The sequence below is a fragment of the Cottoperca gobio genome, chromosome 3, assembly GCF_900634415.1.
Source record: "Cottoperca gobio chromosome 3, fCotGob3.1, whole genome shotgun sequence".
Lineage (NCBI taxonomy): Eukaryota > Metazoa > Chordata > Actinopteri > Perciformes > Bovichtidae > Cottoperca > Cottoperca gobio.
The window spans coordinates 1,965,409-1,979,372 of NC_041357.1; the positions used below are offsets into that span (position 1 = coordinate 1,965,409).

At 41.2% G+C, this 13,964-nt stretch overlaps 2 protein-coding genes across 2 annotated transcripts in view; both read left to right on the forward strand.

Annotated features, from left to right (window-relative positions):
• The first annotated feature begins 1,391 nt into the window (after nt 1–1,391).
• LOC115028895 (protein TSSC4) lies at nt 1,392–4,526 on the forward strand. Its single transcript, XM_029462815.1, has 3 exons — nt 1,392–1,459; nt 2,082–2,163; nt 2,776–4,526. The coding sequence occupies exons 1-3, from the start codon at nt 1,392–1,394 to the stop codon at nt 3,781–3,783; spliced, it is 1,158 nt and encodes a 385-aa protein (XP_029318675.1). The 3' UTR covers nt 3,784–4,526.
• Nucleotides 4,527–10,259: 5,733 nt separating this feature from the next.
• LOC115028476 (anoctamin-9-like) overlaps nt 10,260–13,964 on the forward strand; it is a 43,022-nt gene continuing 39,317 nt past the window's right edge. The window contains exons 1-2 of the mRNA XM_029462283.1: nt 10,260–10,452; nt 12,283–12,348. Of these exons, the coding sequence (XP_029318143.1) occupies nt 10,432–10,452; nt 12,283–12,348 (87 nt within the window). The 5' untranslated portion in view covers nt 10,260–10,431. The remainder of the gene's footprint in view (nt 10,453–12,282; nt 12,349–13,964) is intronic.

Here is a 13,964-nt window from a genome sequence, read left to right on the forward strand (position 1 = left end):
GGAAAAAGAGTAGTCAGTTTACACAGCAGAAATTATGGCGGCCATCTACAGTCGGTGGATGAGGTATGAGCAGAGACAGTGATAAGCTGTGTTCCTTCTCCGTATACAAACTATAATATATAATAGGTAAGATTCAAAGTTATACATCCAGAAAAGTTTGTTCAGATTTAAAAGGACAAGGGTAGAACTGTGGTTCTACTGGGTACCTGCTCATGTAGGCATTGAAGGGGACGAAGGAGCAGACAAAATAGCCAAGAAAGCAACCGATATAAAAGATGTCATAGATATACCTTTTGGCAAATGAGAAGCTAAGGTGATGCTCAAGAAACAAATAATGGAGAAATGGCAGGACAGAAGGAAATATTACAGCATGCAGAAAATCATTAATGTTCAGGGTGTGTTTACAGAAAAAAGAAGGAAGGGGACAGTTTTAACTAAACTAAGGTTTGGCCACACATGATTAAATAAAACATAGTTTCTGCTTGGGAAAATAATTTCAGATGAATGCTCTGAATGTCAAGTTACAGAGAATGCAGAACATATGGTCATACACTTTGACAGCATAGGGAAGAAAGGATAAGACTAAAGATTGGTAAGGCAGGTAGGTAATTGGACCGTGCCGGTATTGTTGGACAGGAGATGGGCTGCAGGACACACAGAAAGATAGACTACACTAATAGTTTTAGTTTGTTTATTTATTAATTTATTAATACTATCATTAAATTATTACTTTATTTGCCTAATGATGTAAAGTAGCCCAACCCAGGGACACCTGGAGCTCACTGCATACTCCGGCTCAGTAGGTGGCGGTATGCACCGTATAACGGACGGTTGTAAACCGCCGTAAAGAAATAAAAGAAGCAAACGAAGAAAAAGAAAAAGAAGAAACACGGAACACTACCGGTTTGGTTGTGGCAGCAACACTGAGGTAAACCGTTGAATTAACCCAAATGTTTGTTAATATAAAGGCAAAGTCGGTTAAATCAAAGTGTAGCGCCTGCCACGAGATATGGTTTAATGGAACCGACCACACCAGTTAGCATTAGCATGCTAACATGCTAACGAATCGTTTTCTGTTCAACTAACGTTAATGTAACACGCCTGAACATACGTTTATCGTATTCATTTTTCACATCACGATGTCGTCGCGTGGGATTTTGCACCTATAATTCCCACATTGCATAAATTATGCAACTGAAACGCGCGCGCGTGTGTGTGTACAGGGTAAAGCTAAACGTTAACCCCACGAGCCCGTGTCTGTCCCGGAGGGTTCTCAGAAGACCAGGGCAGCGGCTGTAGGCGCCTCATCCTTCATGCTGACTCTGTATTTTGTTAAAGTAAAAAACAAATGGACAGCACTACAAATAAAGCATACATCTCACATTTGTGGCATGTACGAGCCTGTTTTCATGTGTGGCGTCTTTGTGTCGCTGATCAAACTTCAACAAGTGACACAAAGGTACGATTTCTGTTTTCTCAGAAGCAGTGACACTTAAAGTCAACCCACATCATTCAAAACACTAACACAGTAACAATACAAAGTGCTGGGTTAAAGGTTCAATTTGTACGATATGCCATCATTTAAAATTAAATCATTAAACAATTAACTAACATCTGCAGAAGTTGAAGAGGTAACAGTGTTGACGTTATGTCAAAGACGTCTCTGTGTTGTGTTGCAGAGATATCTACTGAAGTTAGCATGCTAACAGCTAGCTGCGCTCCGTCCAGTCTGTAATACCACTTTTCCTCCAGAGGTGATAGTGAATCAGTGTAGCTCCAGTCTGCCTCAGTACAGAGGGAGAAGAAGTACAGCTGCCGGACTCGATTGTAAATATTACAGCTATGTACCGTCTGTTTTATAGTTTGTTTATTATATCCCAAAACAACTTGATCGGGATAGCCCTATTGGCTTTGCTCATTTTTGATGTCTTTTACTTTTCTTCAGTGCCCCGTCAAAGTGAGAAGGGTCACTTAAAATCTGTCTTCAGAGCTCTTCAGTATGTGGTTGTTCGCTGAAATGATTTCATGTTCTTGCTTGTGATCTCAGATTGATGAACAGCTAAGTGGCAGTCTGTGTGGAGTTTGCTTCAGTTTCATCAAGAGCCAGTGATTTCAGCAGACCAACAAAGACAACATGGACATTACAACAGGAGCACAAACATGGTATGATGCACACATATTCATCACGGTTTACCATGCACATCTTTAAATAACTCGTATTAGAATTTATGTAGGCCAAAACAAAATGACTCAAGTTGTTGTAAATGTGACTTTAATGGTGCTGAAAATGTTCAATAAAGTTAATTAATTGATTTGATACACAGGCTTAAAGCAAAGGAGCCTGTCTGAGTAAGATCTATTATTTTCTCCCCACGCCTGCAGATCTGGTTTTGGGTTCTTATGTTTTGTATTTTAGGTACTTCTTAGGTGCTATGCTAAAACATCTGCTACTCCAGGCAGCCTTTTGGAGTCTGATATAATATTTTTATGAATAAAAGACTGAATTGTATTTGTGTTTTTCTCAAAAACTTAAAACGAGCCAAACAATAATCACCAACTGCCCATGCCTGGAATGAGACTACATATATTTATAACGCTACATAGAAAATTACGTGACCTTCATTTTTGCATGTCCAGCATCCACTTTGAGTGTGTGACTGGACTGGGGCCGTTGTGCAGAGAAGTTGTAGATCTGTGATGTGCTGTTACAGTGTCTCACGAGTCCTCTCACCATGTAGTTGTTGCTGGAGTTTTGACCTCTTCCTCTCTCCCCAGGTTATTGATGTAGCCAGGCTGCCGAGTCTTGTTGTTAAGATGTGTGATCAGAAAAATGGCAGTGACCACGGTGATGACGTGGACGATCTGTCAGCCAGTGATGAATCTGAGCCCGAAGAACGACCCAGCAATGATCCCTTTGACCCAGAGCTGGACTGTGACGATGATGATGATGATGATGAGGGACATGGCGCGGAGGTTAAACTCTCTGCTCCAGCTGCTGGACACAGAGCTCAGAGTGCATTCAGTCTGAGAGGAGGTGGCTCAGCGTTCTCAAACCGCAGCCAAAGCATCTTTGAATGCCTGGACAGTGTAGCCCGGCTGGCCTCCTCTTCCTCCTCTCTGAACCACCATCACGTTACAGATGGAGTGTTTACTCGCCCTCTGCCTCCTCCTCCCAGCAGGAAGACAAGCCAGCCTCCGCCCAGCTGCCCCACACCAGCAAAGAAGAGAGGAGTCCCGGACTACCTGGTGCACCCTGAGCGCTGGACCCACTACAGTCTGGAAGATGTGACTGAGACCAGCGACCAGGGGAACAGCAGGGCAGCACACCACTTCCTGTCCAGTGTGCAGCAGAGGAAGGAGCAGCAGGAGAGCCCCAGTGACTCCTCCTGTAACATGCAGCACAAGATGATCTTCTCCAGACCCAGCGGACTGCTGAAGGAACAACTTACTGATCCACTGTCAGCAGGCAGAGACAAGGAGACATGCCTCCGTCATCTGGAGGAGGAGGAAGAGGAGGGCCGGGAGAAGGAGACATGTCTCAGTCATACTGAGGAGGAGGACGAGGATGAGAAGGACAGGGAGAAGGAGATGGCTGCAGGAAGGAGAACGGAGCAGAAGGGAGAAAAGGCTGAGGAGAAGGACATGAAGGTAGCTGTGAGTCGACCAGAGGAGAAGAAACAGGTGCAGGAAGAGGAGGGGGAGGAGGGGGGGGAGGCCTTTACCTCCTTCAGGAAGACCAAGCGTAAAAACTACAGGAAGAGCTCAGGGCGAGAGGACAACTGAGCAGCACACTCTCTGCCACCTCATCACTGTCTGAAAATAATAGACCGCTCAGTTCATCGTGTGTAAAAAAAAAAAAAAGAAGAAAAACCTGTTGTCCTTTCAAATGTGCTGACTTTACTGTTTTTAGTCCAACTTCACCCAACCACACCCAACACTGAACTTTGGATTAAACTGTTTATCTGTTCTCATGTTATCATGCTAGGTTAACTAGCTTCCCACACAGTAAAGTAAGCTAGTTTTACATCCAAGGCCAAGGAGTGTTTCCTTTTCTGGCTACATGTTGTGGGGTTCCAATGTACAATGTTATGTTAGAAAAGGAGTCAGCTGGAGACCAACTCATGCAGCTAATATTAGCTTAATTAGCTAGCTACAGTGACAGTTTTCATTTCAGTGGTCAGCTCAAAGTGCTGCTTCTGTCTGAAATCAAAGAGCCATTGTTTAAAAGTGACCGTAAATGTGCTGTTATCATTATTAACTGTTATATGTGCTGGAAATAAAAGATTGACAGGTTAGAAACGGTAAATAAGGGGAAAGACAATTGTGAAAAGTCTTTTATTAAACTTCAAAAAGAATGAATATGAGGGCAGTGAGTTTACACTCAGCAGCTCAAACTGAGGAGGGAATTAGAACCAGTGTAGGAATTTCAAACTGTTGGTCTTCAATCTTATTTCATTTACATTTCTTGTTGCATGTTTCTGTATTTTGGAATAGTTTCAATCTTAAATAAAAAATATTGATTTGTATTCATTTTATTATTTGTCATCCTTTCAGAAACATTCAAGGATCGTTACTTTGGCAAAAAAAATGTGGCTAATTGAAAATGAGAAAAAGAAAGTATATTTATATCCACATCAAGTTCTGAAATATTAGATGAACAATTCTACTGTTTTTGTTTTAATTAAGAGGGTGAACTTTGTGTCATTACAACAGTTTTTCTGTCATCTTTATAGGGACATTTTTACATTCAGTGTTACTCACCAAACACGTGTATCACTGAGGTCGAACAAGTGTGTTGGATTTGCAAAGCAAATGGCACTCCTCTTCTTCAAATGTCTGTTGATGCGTTGCTGTGTTTCCTGACTCACTACCGCCACATTTCCCTCAGAGGAATAATCCCCATACTATTTAGTATGTCTCAATACATAGTATGTCAATGCAGCACGCCAAAAATACCAGGATGTCCTCCTGCACCCGGTCACATTTCGCTGTATGCAAGCCAACATGCTTATCTGGGTATTTGGAGCCACAATCCTTTGCGCAGCACATATACAAACAAAAGGGTCAAAGTTAAATGCGCAATGTTGGGACGAAGTAGTATGTCCCAGTTGCATGCATACTGCATGTAACTACATACATTGTAAGGGCAGCCGCAGTATAAAAGTAAAAAGAAAAGGTATGAGATTTGCAGCCAATATGACACCATTGGTAGGATCTGTGTGTGTGCACATGATAGACAAACATTCACACTCCATAGCACTACTAGAGGTCAAAAACACAACAGGGAGGCTTTTAATAATGAATAAAGCAGTATAGAAAATCTGAACGTATAAATACCCATTCATTAACATTATGCAAGTTATTGTCAGTGTTCTACAGTAGTTGTGCACCACTCTGAACTGAGCAACAATTGAATCTAGGAAATATGAGAGTGGTGATGGTGTTGTGAGACATTAGAAGAAAACCACATATTTTCTGTGAACACACTGAGAAAAGGTTGTTGAACGTATCTGACGAATCATAAAATGTTCATGCTGAATGTATGAGGGAAATCTTCAGTGACAACATCTGTCAGTAGTTTTCCAATACAATGTCTGATGTTGTAATACAATATGAGCTGCAGTGACTCTACGCAATGTGTTTGTGACATTTAAGATGAACCAAGTGTTTTTGTTGTGTACAGCCCTCAGGATGTGAACCTCTGAAACATCCCCCCCGACCTCTGACATGCAATTTCTGTTCAGTGCTTAAAAGTTGCTTTAATCACTCTACGATCCACGCAGAGATTACGTCTGTCACCTCCACATCATTGGGAAAACAATTTGGTCATATTTAAGATCTTTCTGGGACATGAGACATTTTTGGGCATTTGCGGCGGCAATGAAACCAATTTACTGGCTAAACTTTAGCATGCCTTAAAGACATAAAAACTTGGATGACCTGCAACTTTTTTATGTTAAACAGACACAACTGAAGTTATTGTACTTGGCCCCAAACGCCTCAGAAACGCATATTCTAAACACATAGTAACTCTGGATGGCATTAACTTGGCCTCCAGCACCACCGTAAGGGATCTCTGAGTTATCTCTGATCAGGATATGTCCTTTAACTCCAACATAAAATTAATTCCATGGACTGCCTTCTTTCAGCTACTTAACATTGCAAAAATAAGACACATAAGGCACGTGTATTGACAAGAACAAGGAAACGGGATCATATTACTCCTGTATTAGCTGCTCTGCACTGGCTCCCGGTAAAATACAGAATAGAATTCAAAATCCTTCTCCTGACTTACAAAGCAATTAATGGTCAGACTCCAGCATATCTTAAAGATCTCATAGTACCTCATAAACCAACTAGAGCATTACGCTCCCATACTGCAGGGTTACTTGTGGTTCCTAGAGTCTCTAAGAGTACAATGGGAGCCAGAGCCTTCAGCTATCAAGTCCGATCCTACTGTTGTTCCAGGAATAGAGTTTTTTGTAGCAGCAATTTTCTCTGTGTCCGGTAATCCACATTAACACTACTGTTACAGTCTGTGTATTGGCAATAAGCTTGACACAACATGGATCTTCCAGATGAAGTAACTCCACCTTTTCTAGCTCCAACTAGTCTGCTGAGTCTGTCTTCCAATTTTCTTCAAATGCGCACCGATTTTCCACGAATATCTCCAAATAGTCCAAATTCAATTTATACATACGCATCCACTGTATACAGGTAGCTCCGACAGGCTGTGCCAAGACAAGTGGCTACCTCAACAATGAGGTACTTCAATTAGCTATCTGCACGTACAGAAATCTTCATTTGCGGCATCCACAGTAACTTATGTTATTACATTATGAGGGCTTTGGCTGGAACCTCATTTGTGAAAAAGGCTTTTATTCACATGAGGATCCTTTCTTCCTTCCATCATAAGCAAAGTTTTTTGTGACTCATATGTTGTGGTAATCTTCTTTGTGTCCGGTATACCACTGCTGTTACAGTCTGTGTATTGGCAATAAGCTTGACGCAAAACTCCATTTTAAAAGTTTACTCAGTCTAAAACTGTCAAGCTCCCTTTTCTTCTTCTTCTTGTTTTACTGCGGTTGGAATCCACCTTATTGGTGCATTACCCTCCTTCTGCCACAAAGTGTGGATCAGACAGTAAACTATTTAAAGCTGTCCCTGTCCACACTCCTGAACTCTTCCCCTTTTTACAACCTTAGCTGTCTGAGTTTAGCTGAGAACCTGAGTTTGTCATTGTTGTGGCTCAGCCTGGTACATGATGCTACACAGCTGTCCTCACAGAAGCTGATGTAGGACGTCACAGCCTCTATGTACTCATGCAGACTGTTGGTACAAGTCCTGAAAACATCCCAGTCAGTACAATCCAAGCACGCCTGAGGTTCCTCGATAGCTTCACTGTTCCACTTCTTAGAAGTCTTCACAACAGGTTTACAAAGCTTCTATTTCTGCATGTATGTAGGAATCAGGTGGACCATGACGTGGTCAGTGAGCCAGTACAGCGCAGGGATGATGTGATAGGCTCTGCTGATTGTAGTGTAACAGTGATCCAAAGTGTTGTCCTCTGCGGTCGGGCATTAATAAAGAGGGAATGGCCGTTTCAAGACAGACTAGAAAGATTGTGAACTCAGCATGTAAGTTTGAATGTAGATAAACTGTTGAAATGGCTTTACAATACAAAACAATCTCATACAGGCATACAAACAGACATACATACAAAATTGTACACACAAGATGCAAAAACAAAGAAAACAAAATCAGAACAGAGAGCAGGTAAAACTAGCGGAGTCATGAGATCGGGGAAGTAGTTCAGCACAGGAAGGCAATCTTGAATAGGTGGGTTTTAAGGGCTTGTTTGAAAGACGGTAATGTGTTTGACTGTCTGAAGTGGTTTGGGAGGGCATTCCAGAGGGAGGGTGCAGCAGCAGCAACTGAGAAGACCCTGTCACCCCAGGTCTGCAGGTGGAAAAAAGCAGTTTTGTTGATGTGGTTGGCATGAGGTAGGAACGAGAGGATGGGGTCGAGGATGATTCCGAGTTTCCTGTAACAAACACACACACACACACACGGTTAGTATTACACACACACACTACACACTACACACACAGTAAAACCATTATTTTACCATACAGTCATGGACATATCAATAATTTTAGTATCAACATTGTGAGCTTCTTAAGGAGAGACAATTGGCACACATTTCCAGAACAGAAATGTGAACATTGGATGAAGCCAGGTTCAAAATTCTTGTTTCTGTCATGATCCCATCTGTATCCCTAGTGTTTTCCTGTCCATGTTTTCCCTGTCTCTTTGTGTGTGTGTGTGTGTGTGTGTGTGTGTGTGTGTGTGTGTGTGTGTGTGTGGCATGGGCGCGGCCAAAGACTTCAGCAGCTGATCTCATTCAACCCATCAACTCTAATCTGCTCACCTGTCTACAATCAACTCATCCCAGCACAGTTTATCTACCCCGGTCTCCCAGCCACTCATCACCAGATTGTTGTTTCTACTACCCCGGTAGCTTAGATCTCGGCCGCTCAGTATAGACACTATCTGAGTTTACGATGCATTTTATGTATAACCTGTTGTCTTGCTCTTTCCAGGATTACTGCATAACTTGTCGCTCAACTCCTCTTTGACCGTCTGTCTACCCGTCTGCCTGCTGTACCATCTTTCTCTCACCATTTGCATACTACAGAGTATTGCATAAATAAACTATTTAAACTTACTCCGTTTCCAGAGTCTAGTGTCTGTGCCTGGGTCTCCTCTGGATTTACCCATAACAGTTTGATTTTGTTGTCATATGACATATGTTGTAAAAGGTTTTTACATGGGGGATTTTGGACATCTCGTTTCAAAAATATTGTTCTCCATGTTTTTAGTATTACATGCTGTATAAATCAGGCTTTGCATGTCATGTAAACAAAGCCCTCTGTAAAAAGCTTCATAATATAGAGAGGAAAAGTGGAAAGTTTGGTGTATGTAAGTGCTACTGAAGTGGAGATTTCTGAGTCTGACACAGAAACGAACTCCTAACTGAATTTTGGATGTCTTTCCACTAGTCTGAAGTTATATAAGAAAAATAGACCAAAATGTCAAAGTTGACCAGTGCATGAAACGACACGTTTCTGCCTGTAGTGTCGCTCTGCATGGTGGCTTCAGAGACTGAGGGGTAACTACACGTTTGTCTCCTTTATCTAGCGGCTGTAATGACAGGGAAATGGTTACAGACACATACCAAGACATAAAGTAGATTGCTTCTTTAAAAACAGACTCAAACAATGTAAGGTTTGTTCAGGTACTACTACAAGGAGCAGCTTTGCTGAGAACTCACTGATCACTGAGTGCATGTGTTGACTTGCTGGTTTCATATTGTGAGACATTCACTCATTCAGAAAATGTTGTGTGGTAGGTAAAGATCTATTTCCTTGAAAGGTGACCTTCAGGAGTACATTACCACCAACCTGCCTTCCACTCCATCACTGCTGTGTATGGAGAAACTCATCATTTAAAGATGTGGTCCAAAAGGTCCATTAAGATTTAAGATGTGTAGAGATATTTCCAAAAAAAATTCAAATACTTTTTAGAAATATGGCTCAATAACAAAATTATGATCATCTTGTCCTTTAGTCTGAGAATTAAGTGATATTGAAAAATTAGCGTTCCTGTGTGTAGAGTCTCAGTTTCCTCACACAGAGAAAAGGATCTTCTGAGGAAGTCAATAAATCCTCACATTTGACCATATGTCAAACAAGTAATGCACCAAATGCACTGATGTCACATGAATACTTTTTCATGTTAATATAGGTTAGTGAGGAATTTGTGGAGAGAGGAACAACACACAGTGAACGGTTGGTTTCAATAAAAACTCTGAACATTTATTTTGAATTTAGACCCTGTAAAAATGTACTGAATACAAGACAGAGCCAATACCTAGTATTTATTATATGTGTATTTTACAAGCAAAGAGGCCAATAGCTCTTCACTTGAAAAGTAAAAACTATATGTTTAGGTAAGTGCAATATGTTAGATATTATTTATATACTTTAACAAGAAGGTGTGGGAGTTACATTTAAAAGAGTAGATTGTGTATGTAGATGCATGCATGTTGAGATACATGTGGATTTTGTGATTCCAGTTAGAGAGACTCATGTTTCCCATTTTTCCCGTGGAACATAAACGCAACATTAGATGGTCCAGGCCAACGGTGACGTCAGCGGCTCGGTTCACCTTTACCTGTACACGCGCGCAAACAAACAGCAGTCACCTGTAGACATGCGGAAGTGAAGCGAGGATGAGCTTCATGTTGAAGGTTTTTGGATGATTTCATGATGGACTGATGTTAATGAGCTGCATACAGGAACATGGGTTTTCTTGTTGGATGTATTTTTCTCTGAGCGAATTTCTCATCAACTTCGGAACAACTTCAACATGTTTTTTAGGACTGTCGAGGTAAACAATGAGCTGAGAGCCACGAGCTAAGTACAGGAATCCGTCAGTGTGAAGCTAACTGACGGATAGCATACTTTATACTTCTGCATGTGTTCAACTGGTAAATCAATAAATCCACGTTACAATAATTCATATTAAGATAATTTCCTTTTTATTGTATCCCAGTCACAATAATTAAGAAAACAAAAAAATCGATAATTAACTCTCCGGTTTGTACATGAAATCTAACAGGACGCAAAACTTTGACAAATTAAAATATATATTTTTAAATGGTAATCAACTTTTTCATAGGGGACACAGGAGAAGTGATTGACATACACACAGAGATTCTCTTTCACCAACATTTAACCCTGAAGCAGCTCCAAAAAATCACTTCTCCTTCACATCTGGGACTAACCTGGGAAGACACATGTAATAGTTCATATTTCTGCATCATATAGTTCGTGTTGAAGTAAGTAGTTTATTTCTGCTGATTGTTGTCCATAAAATATCATAAACGACTAAAAAAATCCAAATGTCTCGTTTTGCCCTAAAATATTCAGTTTAATATCATAGATTACAAAACAGGAAACGTTTCAGAAATTAAAACCGAGAATGTTTCAAGAAATTAATCGGTCGTCAATATTGTTGCTGATTGACTTATTGATTAAACAGCAAGTAGTTTCAGCTGTGTGTGTGTGTGTTGAAAAGAGCAGATACAGAGAGGAGACTGAATGTGTCGGGCAGGTCTGGACCTGCAGCTGCTGAAAGTCTGCTCCAACAGCTGTCCAAGATTACATTTGAGCTGTAAAAAATGAATCGCAACAGATCATGTGAACAACCAATGTTAATTAACGACAGTGTTATTCCACTCCTCACACATACAGTCAGTCAGTGCAGATCTTCACATACACGTCTTTAAAGAATTTTGGGTAAACCGGAGCTTGATTTGATAAAGAGCATTTATGTTAAAGAAACATTTAAAGTGAAGCTTCTCTAACTATAGCCACTGGGATATTATAATGGAAAATACTGAAACATAGTGTGACAATTCAAATAGAGTTTGCAGTATAGCCTATCTTTGCTAACGTTAGCCCCGACAAGCTAACTGGCCAGACCAGAAATGGCAGTAAACCTCAATCATTTGAACAAGAGCACATTTTATTGCTTATAAATTCAATGTTTCCTTTGTGAAAGAAGGAATGACATAGTACCTAAGCAGCCTAGCTTTAAATCAACAATCTCATAATTTCTTTGTTGAGGTCGTAAAAAAGTTTAAAAGGTTTCTTGTAAACTATAGTACATCATTTTAACTCCAGAAAGATGATTGTGACCAGTAACATGTTAGTGTAAGATAACTCGCATATTCCCAGTTGTGAGAAAGTAATGACTAGTTGACTCATTATATTTACATAGAGGACACTGAGATTCATGGCTCACAGAGTCAAACTGCGTTGTAGATATCTTTAAAGCCAGACTGTGTAACTTTAGCTAAAACACCAAGCCATTGTAACAGTAGCACAAGTGGAGAAGAGACATGAAGTCGGCAAACTGAGTCAGTAATGTGCATTATGCTGCAATGCAACCTAAAGTTAGCTGACATTAGCTACTATAACCTGACTGGTCACACTTGAGTGTGTGTTCACTTCCAATGAATTTCACTTTCTATTTGTAGGAGGAAGAATGTGGTATTTCTTCTGTCAAAAGTTACAATGTCTCCCTTTAACTCAATGTTCACAACATGTCTGGGTTTAAATACACGTATCTGTTATATGACACTATCAAGACAGTATGGTAAAATAATGGTTTTACTGTGTAAATACTAACTGTGTGTGTGTGTGTGTGTTACAGGAAAGCTTTGAGCTGTCGGACAGACAGAAAGAAGGTTACACCACTGAGCCTTTACTTCCTTCTACGGTAAGAATTCACTTTTCTCTCCTCTCTTCTGAACTTTTCATACATTAACAATATAAGTGTCATCAGTAACATTCAATAACAGCAAATATATCTGCTCATATGAAAGGATTCTTTCACTGCGTGTGGACAGATATACCTGCATGCCTTGCCGTTAGACATTAACAGACAGTGTTATCCTAAAGGCCCTTCTGTCAGCGTTCTAGATAAAACTGTCTCATTTGCACTTGTATCTTGTTGATTGGATCTGTGGATCAGTACTACCACTGTACTGTGTGCAATACCTTTTACCTTTACTTATTTTTATATTTTGTATATCTCTTTTTACTTTTAGTTCTAATTTTATTTTATCTTTTCGCTGTTGGTGGACTAGCAAAGTAAGATTTTCATTGTATGGTATAACTGTCTGTTTAACTGTGCATATGACAATAAAATATCTTGAATTTTGAAACTTAATCTAAACCTGCTTCTGGAGACAGAGCCCAGCTGACTCATGGGATGAGTGGGTCACTAGCTTGCACACTTAACTTTACCTCTCATCCAGGACCATCACACCCACCACCCACTCGGCCCACACCGCCTGTCTTACTGATATTAAATTATGGATGCAACAGAACTTCCTTCAACTCTTATACGGCAAATCTAAAAATACTCATCATCGGCCCAAATCCCCATTCGCAGCTCCGCCCAGTCCTTATAACTCACCATCGACAACTCCAACGTCACCCCCTCCACCCAGGTCTACAACCTCGGAATCATCCTCGACCACACCCACTCGTTTCTACCCCATGCCAACCACATCACCAAAACTGCTTTTTTCCACCTTAGGAACATTGCCTACCTCTGACCCTCCTTGTCCTTTACCACTGCCAAAACATTCATCCATGCCCTCATCGCTTCCAGAATAGACTACTGCAATAGCATCCTCTATGGCTCACCCAACAAAATCACAAATAAACCCCCCCCCCCCTCTTCACAACCGCCTCTGACTCCCGGTTAAAGGCCAGTATCGGTGTCTTGAAGTACTGGTAACTGGTAACCAGTGAGGAGAGTGGAGAAGCGGTGTAGTGTGGGAGAACTTGGGGAGGTTAAAGACCAGTCGGGCTGCTGCATTCTGGATGAGCTGTAGAGGTCGGATGGCACATGTAGGCAGTCCAGCGAGGAGGGAGTTGCAGTAGTCAAAGTGTCAGATGACAAGTGCTTAGACCAGAAACTGCGTCGACTTCTAGGTCCGTAGGGGATGTATCCTCCTGATGTTGTACAGAGTGTGTCTGCAGGAGCGGGCTGTTGCAGCGATGTTGGCATTGAAGGACAGTTGGTCGTCCAGTGTCACACCTAGAATACTTGCAGACCGAGTCGGGGAAACAACCGAGGTGCCAATGTTGATGGTAAGGTCTTGGATGGGAGAGCCCTTCCCCCGGAAGGAAAAGCAGTTTAGTCTTGTTGAGGTTGAGTTTCAAGGAGTGTGCGGCCATCCATTGAGAGATGTCAGCCAGACAAGCAGAGATTTGTGTCCCCATCTGTGCTTCAGACCTCAGAAGTCAGCAGTTTGTTTTTCCCGAGCCAAACCGATTTAAAGGTGAAAGCACTCTCAAAGCTGTGTAACGCTGTAGTGGCAG

Coding starts and splice junctions, on each gene's coding strand:
- LOC115028895 (XM_029462815.1), top strand. CDS start 1,392: ATGTACGAGCCTGTTTTCATGTGTGGCGTCTTTGTGTCGCTGATCAAA. Junction 1,460..2,081: donor CTTCAACAAGTGACACAAAG/GTACGATTTCTG, acceptor GTCTGTGTGGAG/TTTGCTTCAGTTTCATCAAG. Junction 2,164..2,775: donor ACAACAGGAGCACAAACATG/GTATGATGCACA, acceptor CTCTCTCCCCAG/GTTATTGATGTAGCCAGGCT.